This window comes from Pseudopodoces humilis, chromosome 8, assembly GCF_049639895.1.
Source record: "Pseudopodoces humilis isolate 2021_Gansu_Grassland_sample_001 chromosome 8, ASM4963989v1, whole genome shotgun sequence".
In the NCBI taxonomy this organism is placed as follows: Eukaryota; Metazoa; Chordata; class Aves; order Passeriformes; family Paridae; genus Pseudopodoces; species Pseudopodoces humilis.
This window is the reverse complement of record NC_142207.1, coordinates 11,326,584-11,352,385: the sequence shown is the minus strand read 5'-3', so window position 1 is coordinate 11,352,385 and position 25,802 is coordinate 11,326,584. Positions and strand designations below refer to the sequence as shown.

The following is a 25,802-nucleotide window of genomic DNA, read 5'->3' as shown; positions in this document are numbered from 1 at the left end:
CAAAATGAGCAGGACAACCATGCAACACTTCATGCAGGTCACCAGTGAACATGGATGAGAACCAGGTAACACTTTGAGAACAGAGACCAGGTAGGGTAGTACGACTGTGGACACACCTCAGTTACACAGAGAGACTGCTTACCCTCGGCTTTACTGGCAGTACCATCTTTAGGCAAATTAAAGAAAAGTAAGGACAGGGTTAATAGGGAAAAATCAATAACATCAGTAGAAGTGGGCACTATATATTAGCTACATAAATATGCAAAAAAATTAATACAGTTAAAGAAATTAAAAAAGTTGGATTGAGCAACAAATCAAACCTTGATGTATCAGAAGAAAACACTTGCAGGTTTTCCCTCCTGCAACAACCAATCTTTGGCCAACTCCATTTTCGTTGTTTGCCTCACCATTTCTCTCATGGGAATGTGCAGGTGATAAATGTCCCTACTAGCTAAAAAGGAAAGCAGGAACCTTCAGGAGCAGCCACGTTTGCATCATTTAAGAGTGAATTTGCTACTTTTCTCCTAGAGCCTGGTTAAAGAACAAGACTGACACTGGATTCAGTCTCTAAGCTCCAAGGACCAAGGACCAAGCCAGTTTTAAGTAGATACTTCCTCCCTCTTCATTCTTCCTCATGACTTAAGACTGTTAGAAGCCAGTTTAGCCACTGAAGCCAGAGTGCAGCACAACTCAAAAGTGGCTGCATCTGTAAGCCCACCATAATGTGATCAACTTCACATTCTGTAATTGCACTTCCACTGCAATGTATCTAAATCTTGAACCAAGTAATGAACAATTTAAATAAGAATAAGAATTCAACTTCTGAACTGAATATAACCAACGCATCTAAGCCAGGGTAAAACATTTCAAATATGAAAGAAACCTGTCTGAAAAAGGAATCCATAAAAACCATCCCTATATAATTCACCACTCACTTTTTAACAGGTCAAAGAGCAAATGCCCTACATTAGAAGAAGAAACTCCTCAACCAGCTCAAGTGAAGACAATATACATAGCTTAAATCAAGAGCACAGACCCATGAGTTTCTTCCCTGTTGTAAAGGTAAATCGATGACAAGTCTGGGATTAGATTAGTGTGAAACCAGCAGAATGAGAAATGAGCTCAGATGATCAGCTCTGCTCACAACCGAGATGAAGCTCAGCAAGTACAGTGTCAATCACTGCCTTGCATTTCCTCCTCTGTGACTCCTTTGACGGCAACTCCAGGAGAGAAAGATCCAAGGCAAAGTTTAAGAAAACCTGGGACACCTGAAGGCGATAAACAATGCTCTGAGAAAATAATGTGACATGTGGCTATAATCCAGAGAGTCAGCATGAGGAACAGATACTTATATCCTGCGTGATGACATGGCAAGGCCAGCCTCCTCTTTGCTTCTCTATCTTTCTCCTCTGTGAAACAGAAAGGGAGCAAACTCAACTAAGATGTACTATTCAAAGCATAAAACAATTCATGGAAAACCAGTTTCAGGAAAGGAGGGAAGGAAAAGGAGGAGAAGAGACAGGGGAATATGTCAAAAGGAATTGAGTAGCATTGTCCTCAGCAATGTCCCAGAACCATAATATGTTCTGCTTTTTTCCCCAGAAAGAAGAGTGAGACGCAGATTATTACATAATTCAAAACTGTTGCTTCAAGTCACTTCTGTTGTATTTCTTTTTTTCCTTAATCCCAAAGGGCAAGAGATCACACACTGATCCTGGAGAGCTGGTAACTATCTCAGAGGCACGTTCTTCTAGTCAGTTTATTATTCCAATAAAACTGCGAGGCACTTTCTGCTACTAAAGAATGCTAACTGCAAGAGTAGAACATGTAGATTTACCTAGTGATGCGTATGACCCTGGGGGCAAGGCTGCAGCAGAACTGAAGGGGGTGGATGCTCCAGAAGACGTCACTTTTGACTTGGCACTAGCTGCTGCATTCACATCGACGTCACTGCGGGATCGCTGCAGAGATCCTGGTGTTGACACAGATTTTGTACTTACTGTAGATGCTGCAGATGGGAGTGGGAGATCCAGAATAAAGAAGATTAATTTTTTGAGCTGTGTGCTTCAAAGAGCCTGACAAGCAGTTTAAAGTACTATTTTTAACACTCCCTGCTGGCACTGAAATACCTCAACTAAGAATGCTTTATCAGGGTAATGTGGGCTTCCCCACACTGCCTGCAAAGATATTTCATCAATGCTGCCCTGATGCTACCTCTAAGAACTTTATCAAGTTCTAAAAGCCTAAATTATAAGATCAAAAAGGCTGTCAGGCCAGTAAAAAGAAACTTCTAACAGAATCTAGATGGGAAAGTTCAACCACAGTACCCATCACTGGCTTGTGAGAGTTGCTGGCCGAAACAGACCGGCAGGTCCTTCAGTCCAGGTTCTAATAACTTCCTTCCCAACACCTCATCTTCTCATGAGGATCGCTGCTCCCATCACTTGTTGATGCTCACCCTCTTAAGCATGAAGCTTGACTACTCAGCTGCAAGCAAACATGCATTTGTGTGCACAGTCAAGTAGGTTACACAACAACATCTCCTTGAATCAAAGGTCTCAGTAAGGTGTAGTTATAGACAAACCAGCCAGAACCCAACCTTGGTCAGGTGTAAAAGGCAGCTTATCGTTTACCAACAAAGTTTTGTCTATTATATTCTATAATAAAATGTATTACTTAAATTATCGTATACATTTACTTAGGACAGAAAAGCTGTATCTAAATATTCCATCTGACAAGTAGCAATGAGATGGAATTTAACACTGTAGGACTTGTGTGCAGACACTTCTAGTAAGTGCAGAAACCACAGAGAATAAATAACAAAAACTGTAAAACTGAAGGCACTCTTAGACTATGTAGCTGCATGTCTTAGCATCAGCAGCAGTTTATTCAAGCTATTATAAAGCCAAACATACCTTGGCTACAATTTTCAAGGCTTTTTAGGCTTTCCTTCAGGTGTAAAAAATTATTGATTAACTAACTTCTTTTAAAAGCATTATTTTATCAGTAGCTGATGCACAGAATATGGTGTAAAACCCCGAAGTAATTAAAATTTTTTACATCCTAAGCTGCCATTTTAGGGAGCAGTAAACAGTGATCGAAGTTGGTTTTTGCGTATCACAATGTCACACTTCCTCAGCAACACCTGAGCACATTTTTCAACTCCTGTTCTCACCTCTTGATGTTGTACTTCCAGTAGGACTTCTTTTGGCAGACAGCGGACGGCTGGAAGTTAATACAAATACTTACTGAAACAAAACTTATATTTCATTTATCAAGAGCAGTACAATTCTGTTCCCTCAGTAAACAATTAAATTAACAGGAAATTATTTATATGCAGGAATAAACTACTAAAGTTTGTTGTTTAAGAATAAATACAGCACCACCGTGAAATTATTTATAAAAACATTAAGAAATAAATTAGCACATTATTTGTACTAAAACAGATTCTTTAAGAACGCTTTTTGCAGATTTAAAAAGTTACACCAGTAAGTTATGGATGTTTTTCATATGGGTCTTACACTTAAATCACAGATATTTGGAGGCTAAGTTGACTGGATATCTGGGAGTAGCTAAAATATATACATTCAACATAAGAATTATATATTGACTCTACAGTTACAACTCAAGTTTAATTTAATCATTTTTTTCTTTTGTCTGGAAAGAGACAGACTTACACCTCTAGGATTAATGCTAAAGGCAGAACTTTAATCTAAGCACTGTTTTAAGCACCTGAAGGGAATAACTACCAGTATCTGCTGAGCACAAATAGTTTCCTAGAAAATTATTTATTGAGTCCATCTAATAATTGTATTTTAAAGCCAGTACAGGGTTTTGATGTTCATACAGTGCTATATATAAATCAACCAATCAATTTTGGATTAACCAAGCGTAGAGTCCAAATGATGAGACAAAGCAACGTGATGGCTCCCTTCAATTCAATGGAGCTGTATATCAGCAATTGTTTAAATGGAGAAGTAATGACACAGAAAACCTTACTTGAGACTCTCCTGGGAGCTGGAGGAGGAGCGATCCGACTGCGGCAAGGACACAATGCTGTCAGAGTTCTTCAAATGGGACTGCAGGGCCTTCTGGTAGGAAGACTCCAAGGTGTGGTACAAATGCTCTGCCTCCCGGCTGAAGTGACTGTGGAAACCCCAGTAGCACCTGGAAAAGACACACAGAGCTGTGAACACACCCTTGTCATGTTTTAGGGGACTGTGATACAAAGGTACAGCCAGAGCCCTTCTCACTATTCCCATTAGTGGGCTCATTAGCCCAGTCATTTCAAGCACCTACTGCCCTGACACATTTAAGACAAGCAGCTTTTTCAACCATTGTATTGCTCAAACAGTTGCACAGAAAACAAACCAAATGAAAGAACCATTTGGTGCATTTGTTGTAAAAAAAGGAGTAGCCAACAAAGCTGTATTAGGGAAGAAACCCTCACCCCTCCAGCTGTCTACTGTACATGGGAGACTGCAGGCCTACCAGACCGACACTAGATTGGGACTGGGTGTGCAGTAGCTACTTCAAAAACATGCCAAAGGCAGAACACACATGAATGGGCCTGATTCAGGAAAGCACCAGCTGCTGTTTTCTTCCTTAAGTTTAACCAACAGCTCTCAAAGAATGCTGCAGAGACATGTCTCTGTACTGAGGCTGCTGCCTGTCTTTTTTGGGGAAAAAAAAAAACCAAAAACCAAAAACAAGGAAAAGAAAAGAGATGCTCACACAGACTTCAAATCAGTGCCATGAGGAAAATAAAAGAGCATTTTAGGATGAGGGAAGAATTCCTCTATGGTCCAAACCTCCTGGCTGATGGCTAAACACCATTCACTCTTGGGGCACAAAGGAGATGAAGACTCTCGGTACTTTTCAGAGAGCAACTAATGGGCAGTTTAAGAGTAAGATCATTAGCTCAAGTGAATCAAGAATTGTTTGTGTGTGACAGCCAGTCCTCAGAGAAGCCACATGCATTCTCACATCACAAGAAGAAAACAAATTTCTGTCTTGCAATCAGCCATACTGCTATTTAATAAACATGGGGAGAGAGAATTAAGCATGCTCTCTAAAGTCCCATGCCATTCTTCTTGCTGTCTATTCAGCTTAAATAGTCACCTGCTGTGAAGTCTCAGTGACTACTGTAATTTTCAGTGATGGACATACTGCCTTTGAAAAGGATTTAAGCAGTCCTACTGTGAAACATCACTGCTTAAAACACAGCATTTAGATTAATAAAATTTATTGTTCATCGTTTTCACATTTTACACCATCCTCCTTCTGCAGAAAAACATTCCTGTAGTGTTCTGTTCAGAAGAGCATGATCCTGATACACCAGCATACTGCCACAAGTATGATCATATCAATGGAAATGTGTAAGGTCTTCAAAAGAATAAAATTAATTGCAAATACTAAAATTTCCTATAGATACACAACACTACCTTAATTTAGGATACCATTTAGCAGTGTACTAGCACAAAGACTTTTATCTCAAGAGTAGAGAATAACAATAGAATACGCTACTTCAGTGGGATGGGACCTGTAAGAAACATCTAGTCCAGTTGCCTGGCCAATTCAGAGCTGACCAAAAGTTAAAACTCCATTGTTAGGGACGTTGTCCAAGTGCCCCTGAAACCGGTTTGGGGCATTGACCTCCTCTCTAGGAACCCTGTTCCAGTGTGTGATCCCCTCTCTTGGTAGAGAAATGCTTCCTGATGTCCAGCCAGAAGTTCCCCTGGCAGAGTTTTAAAGCATTCCCATGTGTCTATCGCCAGATGACAGGAAGAAAGGACCAGCACCTCCCTCTGTTTCCTCTCCTCAGGAAACTTGACAGAATGGTCACCCCACAGCCCCTCTTTTCTTCCACCAACTAGGAAGTCAGGAGAACGTATCTTGACTGGATTTTTGTCTCAACCATGCAATACCACTAACTCACAAAACAGGGGCAAAGAAAGGGAGGAAGAAGAGACACTAACAACAGCTTCCACTTACTTTCTTGCCTCTATCCTGGCTTCAGAGTCTGCATCATGAATTCCCTTCTTTATAGTTTCAGCTAACACTGATATGTGCCTGAAATAAGAAAGAAAATATTATCCAGCAGTTCAGAAAGATATCCCATACTTATAAACAAATGACTAATTAGATTTTGCCTTGGTTTCTGAAAACAAACAGTTCACCACATCCTTTCATTTCCATCAAGGATCTTTTGTGACATTTATTTATTTATTCTTCCAAGTCAGTTTTATTTCATCCACACTGCTGTCTAGGAAACAGCAAGCAGCATTCTTCATAGATCTTTACTTAGCTATCCAAACCGCCTGGATTCAAGAATAGACTCCTAAACCCTAAATAGTCTTGTGCAGTCTAGGGCTAAGAAAATTGTGTCCCAGTCTCTCCTCGCACAATTACTTTAACTGGTCACAAGTTTGAAGTAATATAAAAGTCTCAGAAGCTCCTGACAAGACATGCAGCAGACTTCACCTCATTATCACACTTCCGGGTACAAAAGGAAAAAAAAAAATTAAACAAAAATTACTGAGTTCAGGGATTTGCTCAGCCGGGTTTTCCAAGGTTGGCACAGGAGACATACCAAACTCTGATGGAACTACAGAACAAATGGTGTATCTACATATTTGGGTGGCAAAAACATCTCTACTACAGCTACCTAATATAACCTTCTTTCCTAAATGATCTTTTCTCCAGAATGATCCAGAAAATTATCTCCTCCTCCCCAGATAAGTAGGAGAGAACAAATCCACTTGTATTCAGAACTTACCTTTCTAAGGAGTGCGTTTGCCACTCCTGCAACAGCAAGTCTAAAAATTCAAAGCAGCGCCTGAGAGGAGAGAGAAGACATGCTGAGTTTAAGCTAATTGGGGCACACTGGCTTTGCATACCTGACTGAATAACAGCCATCTTTGCTCAGGAAGCTTTTTGGGCCATTAAAATTCAGTGTTGACCCCAATAAAAATATCAACGGCTTAAAAAAAATTAATAAACAGTCTGAAGTATTAATTGGAGGCAGCTTGCTATAGAGAAGCCTGAAGAGATGGATTGTCATAAAACAATCCTGGAAGCTTCCTTTTTAATTTAACAGGATACAGTCCCAGAAGATTGACACTGATACTCTGTACCTGTTAGTCCAGGCTTCACACAGAAACCTCACAGTTAGCCTCACATGGGGACAAACCCTTCTGACCTTAACCTCCCTTCCTCACTTCTGGAATCTTAAGGAACAAGTGTGCTGAAATGTGTCCAAGGTTTGTCACCAAATACAGCAACCACAAAGCCCTTCCTTCTGTCTAACCCTAAAAGAACCAGTTAAGGTATATGGAGGAAGCAAGAGTCTGCCAGTGAGGTAGTGGACTGAAGCACTTAAAATCTAAGTGCAGACAGGACCATTAGACCATCCAGTCCAACTTCCTTTCCAGATGATGCTTTCATATAAGACTGATTTACTGGCTCAAAGAAAACAAGTCACTGTAACAGCCAGCAGTGGGCAATAGGAACGTGTCTGTAAAAATGCCAAAATAATATGTTGTTATAACAACACGTAATGACAATTAGTTTAAAAAACATTTCTCCTTGTGGAAAAACACCTTTTCCTCTCTGAAGTGATGCAGTTTATACAGAACAGCTGACTTTGAATTTGAACTCAAATCATGGAGAAGTATGAGATTCATGTTATAATAAGTAAGTGTGTTTTCAACTCTTTTCCCAAACAACAACAAATACATTCACATTTTCAGAAAGCACCTATTTCCTAGTAAAAACCAGTAAATGCAAACTAAATTCTCACCTTCTAACTGCAACAGACTTGGAGGTACAATTACTGGTTATGATGGGTATTAACCGAGGGATGTGCGTGTGCTGGAAGAAAACAAGAATAGGAAGAAATCTTTACACAACAATTCCACAGAATGAAAGACTATCTCCTTCAGCCACTTGAGCTCAGTGTTCAGATCCTTATTGTTGCTCAATTCTTAAAAACAGAACTGCTAGATAAAGGAACACTAACAGATACGCACAGATTTTTAATATTAAAAATATTTTACAATTTATCAGCTAAAATACCTGTAACAGACACTTGATTTTCTTCTATAATGACACTCTCTAGTGAGTCAAGGAGCTGGAATCACTGTGGGAGGATCTAAACTGCCAGTGGTGACAACTTGAGAGACATGAGGCTACCTACAGCTTAGCCAATGAATCACTAGGCAGAAGTCACCACTGAGAACTAACAGTTTTGAAAAACAAGGACAGTCTGTGAGGTATTTTAGAGCATAATTAAGAGGATGAGGCTGTGTTGCAAGGATGGTCTAAAACTCTTTCAAAGAAAAATGTTTGCTCAGCTCTTAGTGGGATGGAAATATCTTGCCCTGCAAAACGAAACATTTCCCCAACTATTCTGGCAGAGCTTAACAAGCATCATCTGCACAAGGCTGCACAACATCTGAGACAGCCAAGCCCAGCACTATCAGAAAAGTAGATTAGGCAGTTAATCTTATTTTCATTGCAACAGCACTCATATTTCATCAGAAACACTGCAGTGTTCGGAAATTATAACACTGTTCTCTTTTGATGCATACTTACTCGAATGATTAATCTAACTGCTACAACACCAGAAGTGGCCATGACTTTGGCACTATTTGGAATTAGATTAAAAATTGTTGGCATGATGGCTTCTGCCCCATGGTCAAACTTGTTTCCCAGAACTGATGACAAATGTCTGAAAAACAGAATGAAGTCATGCTGGTAAGTGAGCTGAAGATAAAGCGAGTCAGACTTGTACAGAACATCTGACATAAGCACATCTGACATCTCAATCTTTGCAACTGTCACCTCCTTTCCAACTCCAAACGACAGATAACACCGTGTTTCAAAAACAGTTCCTTCCCTTTCATTTCAAACTTGTGTCTTATATTCATCTGAACCCTAAGAAACAGTAAGGTCAGCATAAAATAAAGTAACTAGCACAGCTAAAAATTTATTATCAAACAAATGGGATCAAGGTGATGGAATATTTTTTGTTAGTTTATATTACAACTTCTCCGAAGCTCCCTATTTTGCCTTAATATGTATATATTTTTTTAAAAAAATGTCAGAAACACTGCAGCACGCTTTTTCTTGAGGTATTTCACATAGGATAGACCATCAGATATAAAAACTAGCTCAATCTGAACCAGAACAAAACAAACATTTTCAGCTTTATTGTTTAATGCTTCCCTACTTGTGCATGAAGGCATGGCTTGCTTGTTCATTCTGTGTATCCCACATCAGCACTATTTATTACTCAGGAACATAGCTTGGCAGAATTACAATTAGTGACCTACATGAAACAGATGCAGAAAAACCACGTTCTACCTTTAACTAGCAGCACAAGCTACATCCTAATTGTGTTTTAACCAGCGTCTGTTCCTCTTCTTCTACATCATGTTTCAAACACACATAGAAAATAAACTTACCCCAACGTGATGCAAGCCTCTCGTACGACTTGAGACCGCAGGTCTTTAGCAGATAATTTAAATGCTCCATCCAAAAGTCTTAAGTGTTGGAAGAAGTTATCATATTCTGCAGCTCCAGCCAAAAGTAAGGAACGGATCTTTTTCAACTGTTAGGAGCATAAAAGAAAACAGTGACCATTAATGAGCAGCAAATGTAAGGACAATTATGTTCAGGACCAATACCTGGTTCCAGGTTTCTTGTGCAATTATTCATCAACATGAACTGATGAAATTGATTCTTGATGTCCAAGTAATTTTATTATTTCCTATCTTATATTCAACTCATGGTTAGTTAACAAACGAAGTACAATAAGCAAAACACCCTTGCTAACTTACAGAAATCCAGAAGTGTTGCATACAGCTACTCAAATTATATAGTTAATAACCCAAACAATATATTTTAAACCAAAATATTTTAAACATTCCCCTTTTTTCCCCTATTTACAGCAGTTTCTAATGTTGAGGCAATCTCACAGCTGACTCTTGTGTTAAAATGGTACCTAGACTTACAGGGCATGGTTCTCACCCAGGCCTGGGTAATACTGACTTATATTCAGAATGTGTCAACTGACTTCATTAAAACAGTTATCTGGCTCTAGCAGAAGTGGAACCCTGACCTCATCAAAATGGGAAATTTCCTATTAATATTACAGGGACCACCATCTCATCCTACAGACAATCCTCTGACACCTTCACAGGCCCTCCCGTGCACCAATGCATCTACACATGGCCTCAATTTCAGCTCCCTGTTACTCGGTACAGAAATAAAACTAAACAGAAGTAAGCTGAATTAGCCCAGTCTGCCTCTCAGATCTGTAACACAGGGTTTGACAGACAAGGCAAAGCTGCTACACCAGTGGTGAAAGTCTACTGTGTAGACAAGACCATGCATCTATTTGTATCATGAAAACACAGCTCACCTCAGTAAATAATACTCAATCTTGACATGCATATAGCATCCAATTTTCCACTTCCACATTTCCCACAGTCATATTTATTCAAAACTTAAGCGTGTACGTTCCTGCTGAATTATTTTACACCTCCCTTTTGCAGAAGTATAAATAAGCTCTCCGTAAGCAAAGTAATTTTCTGCCTTATCAGGTAAGTTTTAAGATATTCTGAATAAGACTTGATACTTTGATTTTAGCACCTACTAACAAATTTCTAGCTTTGCACCTGGATTTGCTGCACAACTTCCAGTTCAGTCTGATGCTGCCTCAACAGACTCTTGTATATCAAACAGCAGTTCCCTCACAAATGTGGCTTAAATTCAGTCTCACAAGGAAACATTTCCCTCAAGTTTGGGGGAACATTACAGGTGCTCACCACTAAAACTACATTCCAGCCTTAGTCTGAGGTTCTCCCAAGCACCCTCAGTGGGATTAAGCTCAGTGTAGAAAAAGATTCTATCACCAGAGATCCTATCTAAATTCACTACTTACCGCAGAAACTCTCTGTTCCCAGTCATGTTTATCATCTGATAGTATCTCTCTGATCTTGTTTATGGATTCCTCAAGATCCCGGCTGGAATAAATCTACAAATTGAAATACAGAGTAGCACTGTAATACAAGATTTACTCCATAAAATCAAATCACTTCCCAACTACATTCTTATGGCCTTTGCTCCTCAATGCTTAAACATCATGTGCTAGCCTCAGACACAACTGGCTTTGCATAATGCTCAGAATTTATACCCATTGTCTGCAACCAAAAATTTAGAAATTATCAGAAGATGATTAAAGGATCATATTTTATTATTTTACTATAGCTTCCTGCAGCTACTAATGGCTGTAATAATCAAAACCTACAGAAGACCATGAGTGGACACATGATGTTCAGCCGTCTCAAATATAAAGCTCCAGTGAAGGAGATGGGATACTTGATACATCTCAGCTATCCAGCTAAATCAGCAAACACACATGTTCCAGTTGTCACACTCACAACAGCCATCCCTGACACACAAGTCACCTTTACAGCTTTCAGTTCCCAGAGCGTTTCCCATAAACTACTGGCACACCCCACCGTTTAAAACTTGTTTCCTTTCAACCTCTAACCTGCTTCCCCCTTAAAGATTTGCCAACACCACAACGAAGCACAATCTGTCAGTGATTAGCATGAGATACTATATCCACCTTCTGCTTTTTAGTGCAGCGTGGTTTAACAGGTAACTACTTACCTGAACTGTTGGGACATCTTCAAATGCCTTAATGAAGTCTTCTTCATCCACAGCACCTGCTCCCTCTTTGGCTGCTGACACACAAATAAAAAAGCCTTTTAAATCTTGTTATCAACAAGAGAATCAATTAAGAAACCACAAGCTACCAAGGCACTTAATCAGGAGAAAGTTCACTACCCATGCAGCCTGGGAATGCTGCAGATGTAATGAAAGCAGAGGCAGGGAAATTCAATGCCAGGCACTGACAAGACATTCATGGCATCCTTCAACTCATAGGCACAGAGGGCACATTAGGGAAGTCATTACAGTAGTCACTCAACAGTTACGGGGCACAGTCTGAAAGATGAAAGGGAATACTTACTTTAATTATATGGGAGACTATTCTAAAGGATTTAATCCCATCTATAATAGATGAAGGTGGAGATCTGACAGGTGCACAAACAGACGAACGTTAAGGAAGATAAATAGTCTCTGGAATACTAATCGGATTAGAGACTGTCTGATATAGGGAGCTTTCTCTCTTTCCCTAGGACACATATAGAATTAGAGCTACACGTAGAATTATTGCTAACATTCAGAATGACTGCTCAGTTTTCTTTCTGCACCTTCATTACCAGCAATGCCCAAAGGTCTTAGGAGAAAGCCAGTGTATCAGGTTGAGACTGCAAGGGCTGAAGTTCGGCATGTAGCTATAAGCAGCCTCAGTTCAGATAGAGCTGGAACTACAAAGGCAAAAATCTACACACTGGAGCACCAATATGATTTACTCACAACTCACAGCTGCAACCACAGAGGTGCAACCTTTCACAAAATGCAAAATAAATTATGGGGATGTGGTGATTGCTTGGAGATTCATCCTACCAGACTTTGGTTGTGGCACGTGGAGAACGTAGACAGAATGACTGAATATGGAAAGATTTGTTACTGGATTCTGGGGGCCAGTTTGGAAGTGCTTGCAAGAAGCTCAATATGAACACTGTAAATACTTCACAGACACATCAATCTGTACAGGCTATTGGCTTACTTGAGGACTTGGAGCCCAGAGCTGCAGAGCCAAGTCTGCGGGTAGTGCCCATCCCAACTCTGCGTGAGTTTGCAGGGGCCTTTGAAGATGTAGAGGAGCTGGCTGAGGAAGGTCTGTTCCCATCCACGGAGTCTTCATCGTCAAAAATTTTATCTGCCAAGAAACCACACTCAGCTGTAAGTCCAATGAAGTAAAGGGATGTCCCAAGGAACATGCCCATGTTATGGCAAGCATGCTACATTTTTCAGCCTGCTCTGCCAGCCCTCATCTCAGCAGTGTCCTCATGCTTAAAAATCCAGTTAGTTGTGAAATACCACCAGCTCAGTGAACCTAATCTTTCACTACTGCAGATGAAAAGAATGAACTTCGAATCTACAGCAGAAAGATGCAAGTCCCAGATAATACTTGAGGCGCTGACAGTCTGCATCTCTCACATTTATGCCTCCAAGAGCTCTTTTAACATGGACTGTAGTGAAACTAAGACCACAAGCAAATGCAAGATCCAAGTGTGGAGGGGACAAGCAGCAGAGGCTGCCCTGCCCCACCTGACAGCTGCTTGCACCAGACCAAGGATAAACAGCATCACCCAAGAAAGTTCACATGGCAACACCCACATTGTTGATGAACCACAGACCATTAATCACAGAGCCATCTGGAGGTACAAATCCCCTTTAACTCTTTAAACTAACACCAGAGATTCCTTATAAGGAAATACCAAAAATTTCCTCAAATTCATAAAAACATAAATGTAAGGTGCATTAAACCTTATAGAACCTTCTGTGTACATTCAACTTTAGCCTCTACCACCAAACATGAACATAAATTAACTAAAAACTACAGCCCCTTTGAATTTCAGTCAAGGTCACTTCAATTCCAAAGGACTGCTTATATTGCAGTTTTACACAGATTAGCTAATTCACTTGAAAAAACAGCCTTAAGTTGAAAGGTGACAAAGCAGTTGGGCAGCTGATATAGATGGAACACGTAATTATCAAGGCCAGAAAGCCAGCTCAGCCCCCATCAGTCAGCTTCTCCACATGAACATTTAATTTAAGATTTGAGACCTTCTTCATGTCTGTACCTCTCCAACAGCCCAAGGTACACATCCACTCTCCACCAGATTAGCAACATTTCCTTCACAATTTTCACTTGGCAAAAAGTCAAGCAGGTGCTTTAATCCATCCCTGCTCAGGAAAGCATCAGGGAACACCTAGTAACAAATACAGGCTCCTAGCTAGACACTAATGAGTGAAATTCAATATAGGCTGGACTTTCTGAATGTAAAATAATAACCTGGTAACAGTTAGGCATAGGCATATTCTAGGGGAGGCAAAATTGTTGTCAGCTCAACCCCTTTCAGTTTTCTCTGACCTAAGTGGCACTGGCTTATTAGCAGCTGGACATGGGAGAACTGTCATGGATCATCTAAAAACCTACACACCCCAGTTTTGATATGCACATGATGCCATACTCCAATCACAACTCAGTACTGACACAGCAGGTACACAAAAGCATCCAAAAAGTTTTAAAAGGTGGGAAAGGACATATCTCCTCTTGATTTGGATGTTCAAGATGTCTTGGAATACGGGAAAAGGCTAGGGGAAAAAAAACCAACTCTAAAGGAAAGGGGTAAAATAATAACTGGTACTTGTACTGTTGTTCAGGAAAAAGTGAACAAGGCAAAAGTGAACACAGGAACTTTAACTTGGATAATTTCAGGTCACACAGCTAAAGAGAATATAAGACACAATTAGGATGTGGGCTGTCTGAAGGTAGCCATCGAGACCGAACTATCTCCCTGTTGACACCAGTCTTGCTCTGACATATGTAATGCAAAAATAATTTGAAAAGGGCTCAGGGAACAATCATGAGAACGATTAAAGGATTAGAAAATATGTTTTTAATTCAATTAAATGAAAATTCTCTGCAAGAGATTGTTTACTCTAGCCAGATTCCTAATAAGTTGCTTGATTATATTCTGTGTTAACACAGCTGCTGAAGATTTCTTAACACAGTTTTCCAATGTAATTTATTATTATTGTTTCTCATCTAATAGAAAAATATACCACAAGGCAACTGGCTGGAGGTTAAAAACAAATTCAATTGAGTTGCCTCTTTTCCTCTCTTCCCCCCTGCTCCCCCCTCCATTTTTTGCAATAATCACGGGGCTGACCCTCTGTGAGGTTAGGAGGTGCATCACCCAGTGAATTCTACCACAAGCAGTTCTTAAAAAAGCAAAATTGATTTTCTTCTTTCTCCCCAAAAGACACAGTCTAGTTCTAACACAAATTATTTCAAAAACACTGCTGTGAGTTGCACCAAGGTCAGGGCAGATCAAAACAGGCTTTAAAATGTGTAATCTCTGAAGCTTCTAGGATGAGGTTTAAGTGATTCAGAAAGACCAGCACAGCCATTCAATCCAAACACTTAAAGCAAAACTTGTCCCAGTTGTACTTATTTCAAAAACTCCTAAAATATTTAGCAACCTATTATTTGACATATGTGTACTTGCAGCCAGGAGAAAGTCAGTCATATTAGAAACAAAAGATACTTTTACTAGTTCATAACCTCTTTCATCTGGTAATAAAATTTTCCATCAGCTGCATTTCAGGCTATCTAGGTGCAGTGTTAGTTAACTCACTTGCTCTTCTATATGCATTTTTAAAGCCTCAGCCCTCTGAAAGAAGAGGGTGTGGTTTGCTATTTCATGTAATAAAAACTAAAAAATCCAGATATTAAAAGCATTGCATTCCTGTAGCATTTCAGCAACTAAATAGACCATCCATCATTTATTTCTAAAACAGGCTTTTCTGAGCATCAGCAAAAATACAATACTCCACAAATCAAACCAGCTCACCCACAGTTCTGGGGATGACTGGATTACAATCACATCTTCCTGTTTATTAAGTCTGCAAACTAAGCACTACATATTTATCAAACCAGAATATCCCTTCAATAATCCAACAGCATTTTCTCATCTGAGCAGTGCAGAATGACAGCACCACGTTCAGAACTGCACATCAAGTCTGCCAGCAGCACGTGTGCAGAACAGAAAGAGAAACAAAGAACAGAAAGGAACCTGGACACGGGAGTACAGAAAAGAACAGAAAGCCAAGCTGCTATACATCGTTGTTAAAAAACCCTCTTTTTTTTTGCCACCCATTGATTCCTGCTCATAATAATAATTTAAACTGGGATTGTATTTTTCAGCGTATCTGCAAATGGCAAATTCAGCATGGGTGTAACTCTCAGGACACCAGCTGAGGTGCACTGAAGCGGAATCAGTGCCCCATTCTAACATTAAATAACCATTGATGCTCTCCCATCACAAAACACCCCCAGTGCTCATTTATAAGGACCTTACAGTACTCTCTGTCAAAGACATGCCCTTATAAAAGAGGCCTTTGTCTGCTCTCCACTCTGCTGTCTCGGAGACAGAGAGAAAACAATCTGCTTTACGTTTTTCAATTCCTTTACATTATTTAAGAAGAAGAGAAAATTGCTTACAAGTACATATCCTTCTGCAAATAAGCTTCCTCAACATTCCTTCATATTTTCCATAGCGTGCCCAGATGTAAGAGTGCTTCACGGAGTGCCGCGGCTCTCAGTCCAGAACATAATCAATCTTTGCCCCTCGGATTCATTAAGCATGCTGTCTTCACACGTGGATTTAAACAGCCATGGCCTCTGTCCTCTCTCTACGGCTGCAGATCTGCACGATTTTTACCCATTTCAGCCCAGGAAACTTCGGTTCACTTCTAGAGAGGAAATTCCCTACTAGTGAGGGGAACCCAGGACAAATAATCTGGGATGAAGATGAGCTGAGTCTGCCTGGCTCGGCTGGCTTGCACTAGGAACCAGCCTGACTTTATCCCCTGGGAAGCGCTAACAGGAGCATCTCAACAGCTGTCATCATTTGTCCATGACGAATAAATTTAGTCATTATTCATTTTAAAACGTAACCCCTTCAGGTCTGGGCAAGGTGAAAAGTGAGGAGAAGAGGCTGTGCTAACTATTCAGGAACCATGGTAAACAAGGGCCAGCACTTCCCTTGCCTGCACCACCAGCCTGGGACCTTTTAAAGCAGTCTCAAATGTCCTTTCCAACAAAAAAAGATGCTTTCTTCCTTTTAAAAACTTTAGGCTGTCAGATTCAAATATTTTAGTTATTTGATTGTAAGATTTTGAGAAGACAGCTACTCTGTAGTGATGACAGACTGGGAAGAGAGCTTCCTATCATATCTGTTCCTAACAAAGATGCCCCACCATGGTCTTCAGATTCAACCATGTAAAGGACTAAACTTGTCCTGGGCCCACTGTGCCCACTCATCATCTGTTCCATTTCCAAGCATCAGAGCAGCTGACAAAATGGGTACCTCTTGCATGGATCACCTGCATTACTCTTAGAAAAATCCCTCTTTTAGGTGCAGACGAAAGTGGATGACACTAGAGGAACCTGCCTCCCCACCATTCCTATGGCATGCTCCACCAGGAGCTGACAGGTAGCTGCTAAAGCTGACAAACATTACAGCACTTCCAAATTCCATGCTCAACCTCTACTAGGTGGGCAAAGCCCAGCTCCCTGAAGATCTGAGTGCCCTTTCCAAGCCAAAACACACACCTGCAGAACTACTGATGCCAAAGAAAACAGGGTGTGTTCCTCTTTACTGCCAGGCACAAGTCCATGAGCACTGGACCATATCTTCAAGACAGACACCCCTTTGGTATCTCAGCTTGTGCCCTCCCCTCCAAGGCAGCATCTGGTACCCCCATCTCCAGCTGTGACTTCTGTCTCACCCTCTGCTGGGTGTCCAAGGGAGACAGCTTCAGCTGAGGTTAGATGCCTCTTCCCATTAGCACACGTGAAAACAGTGCATGGCTTAGTTGCAAGCCTGTCCAACTCCAACACAGGTATTGTAGAGGTCTCTCCAGGAAAATGAGTTTATCAACCCACTAAAGATAAAGGAACATGTATGTGCTCCTCAGCAGAATTAAATGTTTAAAAACAAAGGAGTCACAGCTACAAGCAGAAGTACATAGGCATAGAACATCATTAAGGTTTCCTGCTTGGCTATCTCCCAGTGTCCCAGCTGCTCTCCCCAGCCCCAGACACAGCTCCTCCTTCCCACCCTCCACACCAGGCAGTGTTTTGAGCCTTTAAAACACCACCCACTTGGGCTCAGTGACCCTGGTCAGCCCCCACAGTGTCTCCTGCCCCCCTCTCCCCCATCACATCCACTTATCCCAGGTCGACCCAGTCACCAGCTCTGGTCCCAGCCCACCCCTGCTGCTGCCTTCTGGCACTATGTGCTGAGCCACCTCATCATCCTTCACAACTGGCTTTGGAGTCCCAAAAACCTGACTTCAGCATGAAGTACTCCAAGGGCTGAACAATGACAAGGACATACCTATTGTCCAGTACCTTGGCTTTTTTTCTTTTATCTCACATATATCACCCTCCTTAAACTAGAATCCACATCATTATGGGTGGGAGTTTTTCTGAATAAGCTTTCAACAATGCAAATCTAGTCGATGTATTTGTGGCCATAATATATACAATGAACAACATGGTTACCATCAGCCACAGGTAAGGCAGTGCTTAGAGAGCCAGGCCAAGATTGTCAGGCCAGGTAGGTGCAAAATGCTTTTTGCTCTAGTAATTCTTTTAACACCACATGCTTTTGTTTAATCCCAAATGCTTTGGTTTTCCCTCCTTAGCAAGGAAAGGAGACACTCATCATCTGGCTGCTGCCTCATTCTGTCTAATCACAAGCTAATGAACTTAATAGGTCTTCAACTTTCCTATCACAAAGGAAAAGAAGAATCCTCAAGGAAGTAGCACTTGGAATTGTCTTCTGCTCCAAATACATTGTATTTACATAGGCTGTTGTTCTAATACACATACTGCTTAGACCCAAGCACCTAACTACATCAGTTTCAGAGTACTCATGCCTGCCATCCCTCTGTAAGCAGAATAACATTTAGGCAGTAGAAATCATTAAAAAAGCACCTTTCTGTTAGTGAGGAAACCTATACTTATTAACCTAAAGTAACCTATACCCATACCAGTATGATAAAATTAACTTTACCAAACTGGTATGTGGGAATTGTTATACACTTTGACATGACTGCATCCAACACCAGACTAGGCAAACACAATAACCATATGGAAAGTAAATTCCAACTTCAATCTGCAAGAATAAGCAATAGCCCTAGAAACATTCAAAATCTGCTCTGAGGGACTGGCCTGCTAAGCCAAAGAAAATTGTCCTGCAGAAGACTGATCTGAAATCATGCAACTCATGATGATTTAAGTTACTTTTCTGAAGGACATTATAATTTTCAATCCTGGAATCAGATTACTCCAATTTAAGATGTAGCTATGATGGATGACTGTGGGGATGATTGAGAAGAGGAGCTTTAAAGACTTGAAAACAAGAGACAAATAAAAAGGATTTAATGAGTCTGTTTACTTCAAAACACAACTTTTTAAACCATAATGTTGACAAGTATTAATGCCATCACGTCAACAAGTCACAGCATGTCCCTTCTAATAGCTTCTATGAGCATTAGCACAACTAAGAACACAACAAACAAAAGTTTTAAGAAACTTCTGTTCATGAAACTAACGCACTTGAAAACGGAGTTCTTAAGAGTTAGTGAAACTGTCACTTAGACAGTTTTCAGCCATATGAAAGTTTCCATTAGCTTTAAGTAGATTTAGAAAAGAGGCAGTACAAATGTTACATTCCTACAAGTTTTGGTAATTAAGTATCAATAGGAGACAATATAATAACTATGATACTGAGTGAAAGGGCACCAGCTCAAACAGCCAAAAGAATTCACAAAAACATCAAAACCAGAAATAAATTCATTAAGAGCTAGGATTTGTAAGTTTCAGCAATTACTTTACTACAGTTCACCTAAACAAGAATCAAACACCCGTGAGTGAGGAGCTGCAGAGACACAGCCTCTACCCCACACTGATGTAAAAAACAAATAATTGAGAGACAGATGCAGACATGTACATAAGGCAAAATCAAAGTGGAGAAGAGAGAGAGATAAGGATTTACTTTCCTCAAAGTAATCCTTGGAAATACAATATTCCCACAGTGCTTTTTCCAGCCAGCCACACAGCCTTCCCCCAGACCTCAAGAGCACCAGGAAATCCACAGTGCATACCTTGGAAAAACACACCCACCCCAAAAGCCCAAGCATTTACATAAAATTTCAATTTAAAGAGCAAAAGCAGCTTTTCCCTGCCCTGCACCTACCCCTGTGGCTGTCCAGAGGTTGGTCATTATGCTTTGTGGAACACTCACCCTCCATTCGCTGCCAGGCTGTCCAGACATCTTCCCCAGCCCTCACAAACACCCCAGCTATTTCAGAGCCTGTAAAAGACTCCACACCAGGGTGTTGCCTCTGTATTTCACTGCTGTGGCTTTCCCTGCTGTGTTTGGGGGTGCTGCCCCAGTTTTGTTCTGGACCCTTGAAAACACCCTTTAAATTGCACCACCTTATTACTCCCTCCTCACTGCACTCTCATCAGCATAATCTTCAGAGATGAAAGACACAAAGTGGGTCCCTGAGCCCAAGAGATACCAATCAATGAGAAAGGTTGCTGATGCCGGGTGGCTCAGGGAGATCTTACAGAGTCAGAAAACACATTTTGACAGAACTACGGGAATTAGCCTTGCTGCAGCATTCTGTCATACCCGAACTGCAGATAAAGCACGCTATTTTCCACTTTAATATTAATCTTCTGCGCTGCACTGCAGTGGCAATGTTAAGATTTTGCCTCAGCCTTACTAGAGTTTAATTATTTACACAAATAATTATAGAAAATAAAGTGAATTCTTCTGCCTTCATTCACAAGACAGAAAAATTCCATTCTGCAGAGGCACAGGAACTCCCTCAGGCGCCACTTCCATACGCACACGTAGCAGGGCTGTGTCAGGTTAAAGAGCAATCAATGAACCTTTCCCCTCCATCTCTGCATTTGCTGGAAATCTTACGGCAACAGCCTGAACTCCCTGTGTTTGCAGCAAGCAAAGTCAGGATTCAGGCAGCAAAGAGGGCATCAGCATCACCCAGCTGCGGTCATCCACACTACACCCAGCACCCCAGGCAACAGCCACCTTTGACAGGTCTGTGGTCAGCTTTGCACAGTATTCGCTTTAAAAATTATATAAACGCGACTAAAAGACAGAGTCATTCAACGAGAGCAAGAAGTACCTGTCATTATTTTAACCTGTGAGTAAACTGAAACAGAGCTGAGGGACATTCTCAAGGGTATGAAGACTTCAGGGCACTGCCAAAGTCTAGATTAAGCTCCATTCCTGAACAGTTTTTTGTACTGATCCCTTTCTCTTCCTCCTACTAAAGATGCAAGTAGGGCTAGAAATGTTTTCTTATTTTCCCAATATTACCTTCAAAACTGCTGTATGCCAATTCAAAAAAGGACATTTGCAAACGGCTTGGGAAAAGCAGAAATCAAATCACAACATATCAGAAAAAAATATTTTAATTTAGTTGTTTCTGACGATTGCTTGAAGCTTAGCCACACCTGAAATTGTGTTCTCTGTATTTCCCATGGTCGGTGCTACAGGAAAACAGCAGCCAAGATTAAACCAAGCTCCCAGGGAGACACCTGCTGGTGGCAGCCTGGGGCTTATTTGCCAAAACCCGCAGGAATAAGGAGATACCTGTGGAATCGATAGGTGATATTTTGTCTTGCCTGGACTATCTATACCCTATGTAACTTAATTAGCAGGCATACCAACAATATGAAGCCTTGAAGTGGACAGTGTTTTTCACCAGTAAAGGGACAGAAGCCCTATGTGCAGACAGGGCAAGTGACTCCAGCCCACAGCCCAGGTCCAGATTTCCAGCTATTTGCACCATCTGCTGCCATGACATCACAGGGTGAGGCACTTCTCCAGCCTGCACTCCCCAGCTGGCATTCCCTTCTGAGGAGGCACAGATCCTTCTGCCTCCTCGGGCAATTATGACCAGTGCAGCTCACCTCGATGCTGACTGCCCCAACACCCATCATTGTCAACACCAGGAAATTACAGTTTCTACTGTCATCACTTATCGCTTCTAGAAGGGATACTCATTCTCTACACACACAGCACACTGAGGTAAAGCACTGACAATGAGCCTGCAGGGTTGTGTTGGGAAGGAAAGAGCATCCTGACAGTTTTAGGACGAAGCACTGTTACAAAAAAAAGACAAAGGCATCTTACTTCCTTCAGTTACAGAGAGCACTTTGAGGGGGGGGCAGAAACACTGCAGATCCCACTTCCAGCCACCAGAAACATCTGCAAAACCTGCTAATCCACACAAGTCCTGCAGCAGAAAGCTTTCTAGAGATATCTACAAGGAGATAAAAATGCCAAGCTGCAGCTTTGTTTCCTTTTGGGTTAAGTCTCAGAGGATGGCTGGGTCGGTGAAGTTAAGCCAGTAAGCTGTACTGGAAGCACCTGGGGAAGCTGCAGAACCAGTCCTTTCCAGTACCTTCACTTAGGCTTATTTACAATCATTAACAGGGACATGTTGCCCAGCACCTCATGTATGCTCCTCCTGTGAGATGGTGGGGTGTCCTAAACTTTCCACGCAGCCACTTCTGAGCCAAGAAACAAAATAGGTGCAGTTATTCCAGAACAATGCAGGAAAAAACAAGGTTGTCAGCCTACAGCCTGTACAGCCACAGAGAACAGGAGCCTTCTGTCCCAAGGCATTATCTGCCTGTTAAAGGCTAATGCTAGAACATGGATACTAAACTGGAAAAAACTGTACAGTGTTACACACATCAGTGACTCCCATCCAGAATGCCTGGCCTGATGCATAATTAATATACTTTAATTAGATGACCATTTAAAATACTGTCAAATGCTCAGTGGGAAATAATCAAGAGATAAGAATGTCTTAGACTGAAAGTGGTTGAGACAAAAGAAAAACCACAGAAAGAAAACTAGGGAGCAACTACTTCCCAGCCTACATGCCTTTTAAGAAAGATTATCAACTAGTAAAACAGGCATGGCCAGCCTGGTAATCAGGAATTTCTACCATAAATAAATGCTTCATCTTTATAAAGATACACATTACTACAGACACATGTTAAGTTATGTATGTATGTATGTTAAGACACATACATAAGCAGTTTACAAACAAGTTTTGTTTATCTAAGAATAATTCAAAGTTGAATTGTACAATCCAGGCTACGCTCTGTAGCCAGAGTGGTCTGAGAGTGGTCTGAGATGCCTCTGAGCTCCTGTCAATGGCTACTAAGTTCAAGAGTTGGCTCTGTGATCTCCACAGCATACACTGCTGCTGTCAGCAAAGGAAAGGGGTGGGGAACCACACTTGATGTTGATGCTTCTCTGGACTATTCAGCAGTACTGCCTGCCTGCCATAGCACTCTCCTGATGCACTGAAAGGCACAAGTTTTTGCCTATTCCTAACTAATTAAAGTAGTACTTGGGAACATTCTTGTCTCCCCACCACTTTAATTCAGCTCCCTGAGAGCAAGCAGAGCCTTTGAGAAACTGCATGCACACAGGATCTTACAAACCATGCCTCAGCACCAGTACACCAGTGCAAATGTTTGCAGCCCATGCCAGCTTTTGCAATGTCTACATGACTACATTTGAGTACAACCAGTGCTTAGAGCAGCAGCTCCTTAGAGCTGGTGAGAAATACCCATTCCCCACTCACATCACACTCATTTTGGCAAACACTGGCAGAGGGAGGCAATGGTTTCCTGACAATCAAGCCCATTTGGTTTTTATCCCCAGTGGCTCAAAGAGAATAAACACAGTAAATGAAAAGCTCACATTTCATGTTTCTCAGGATCATTAAAAATATAAAAATCCTATTGTATTTATTATTATGATCGTTCAAGACCACTGACTTCAATTAAAAATGTTTGGGTTTTTTTAAGATGCAAAAGCAGGAAGTAGTAGATAATATAAGGCAACTTTTAGTGAAAAAAATGCTTGTTCAGTAATTTTTAAATGGATGTTCACTGGCAATAACTTATAATACTACTCTGCACAGATTTGTGTATGATCTAGATAGGATTAGTTCCACTTTTTTGACACAGTGGAAAGAAAGGACAAGTACACATGAGGAATCTGACTCCAGGTCATGCAGAAAAGTCAGAATTAGAGCACATGCCAGAAGATGTATCAGAGCATAGGATTTCCTTTATTTAATCACCATCACATTAAGCTAAAGTCTGCTTCCAGCTCTATATATTTGGGATGAAGGTGAATCCAAACACAGGAAGAACTCTGCAGGATTTCTTTTTTTAAGTAGCTCATCTCAGATTTTCTTCTGTATGTTTTCAAGTGAGCATGGAGAGGTTTTAGTACATCAATTAGTAGCCTATTTGACAGATACTTCAGTACAGCATATGGTTTCCAAGTGGTTGGCTAACCTAAAATAATCAAACTGATATTTAATTCAGCTTCAAATAAATATATAAGCACAGTCTGAATGCCTGATTTAAAGTGGAAAGCTCCAATTCCTGAGATACATCTGTTTCTTGGGCCTTTTTCACCCGTCCTTCAAAGCCTCAGTTTAAGAAAACCATGGGCTCAAGGAAAAAAGTCTAGAGACATGGGAGAAAAGTGCTAAAACCAAAAATGTGTCACAACTGATGAAGTATTAAGAGTCAGCAGGGCTTCTGTTTTCCTGTTTCATCCACTCCCCAACACCTTTAAAACAAAAGATAGATGTATGTTCCTTCATCCACATTCTTCCCCATAAAGAACCATCATTAGGTACAGCAAACAGAACAGTCATACTCAAAGGGAGAAAAGCAAACAAAAAGGAAGAGTCAAGACACTACTGAAACTTTCCTTCCTTTTGTCATTAATTACTTCTGCCTACCAAATTTGATATTCATATTTCAGAGGCAACATGAAAGCCCGAGCAAGCAGGGGAACTTTAATGTGTTACAAAGAAAGCATCTTTCCCAAAGTGCTTGCAAAATAAATAATGCAGTCATAGTGTAGATAAAAACAATTACTATTATTCAGACTTCATAAAAAAATAAGCACAAATATCCCCCTCCTTTTCTTTTAAAAGTTAAAGACATGCAAGTAGTTGTGTCCTAATCAGTCTAACATAATCCTGCCCCACCCATTTTTATTTGGCCTCAGTCAGTGCTGCTGCTCACTTTCTCCCCATGGCTCAGCACCCTTTTTCAACCATCCTCAGGTCCCTGCACCTAGGTAAAACTTAAGCCCATCATCCAAACCATCCACCATGACTGAATGTTGGACTTAGTAATTGATTCTGATTACAGCTGATCATCTGACTTCTTTAGTAACCATCCTGTTTTCTTCCCACATACTGTGTGCACATAGAAGACTTCCACATCTGTTCTGTCCCAGAAAGAATGATGAAAAATCAGTTTTCCCACATAAAGCCACTTACTGCATCAAATAACAATATGTCAGTATCAAATAGGAAATTCAAACTGAAAAATCTGTTGTGACAGATCAGTAAAATCTTCATTCATCTCATCTGAACTCTACCAGCTTCCCTCCTGCATCTCCTGTACCACACTTGACTCTAACTCCAAGACCATCTCACCCACAAGAAAAACTAAACAAAGGGACTAAGGGCAGACTAGCTTTGACCTTAATCTCTTAGTTTTAATTAAGTTCAAAACTTGGCAAGAGGTGGTGAAGCTCTGAATAAACATTTACAAGCAAGCAGAAGATTTCCTCTGGTTCAAAGGCAATGTCTGTCAAGTGAAAACGAAAGATGAATTTGCCTCAGGACTCAGATGCACCATCAAATTATTGCTGCTTAACAAGTTATAAGACACCAGCTGAGCCAAAGTAAGAGCCCTTGAGATGCCTTTATACTATGGCAAGTGTAAGGTAATATAATTTAACTTAGCCCTAAAGAAAGAAATATAAGCCAAGCAGAAACATTCACATTTATTACAAAGAATACAAACACTAACCACAACCCAGTTAAACATCTTACCCTGGATCTACTCATTAAAGACTTCACAAAACAAATGCTGACCTAAATGGAACTGGAGACATTAAAAATCAAAGAAGTTCCCATGTAAG

General features: G+C 40.7%; 1 protein-coding gene across 1 annotated transcript in view; it reads right to left on the bottom strand.

Moving 5' to 3' along the window:
- The window catches only part of CLASP1 (cytoplasmic linker associated protein 1), a 170,910-nt gene that overhangs the window by 77,725 nt on the left and 67,383 nt on the right, over positions 1-25,802 (bottom strand). The window contains exons 9-19 of the mRNA XM_088058894.1: positions 12,707-12,859; positions 11,683-11,756; positions 10,949-11,041; positions 9,468-9,613; positions 8,596-8,731; positions 7,802-7,872; positions 6,779-6,838; positions 5,995-6,072; positions 4,000-4,167; positions 3,176-3,225; positions 1,838-2,008 (exon numbers count right to left, since the gene is read on the bottom strand). Coding sequence (XP_087915020.1) covers positions 1,838-2,008; positions 3,176-3,225; positions 4,000-4,167; positions 5,995-6,072; positions 6,779-6,838; positions 7,802-7,872; positions 8,596-8,731; positions 9,468-9,613; positions 10,949-11,041; positions 11,683-11,756; positions 12,707-12,859 — 1,200 coding nt within the window. The remainder of the gene's footprint in view (positions 1-1,837; positions 2,009-3,175; positions 3,226-3,999; positions 4,168-5,994; positions 6,073-6,778; positions 6,839-7,801; positions 7,873-8,595; positions 8,732-9,467; positions 9,614-10,948; positions 11,042-11,682; positions 11,757-12,706; positions 12,860-25,802) is intronic.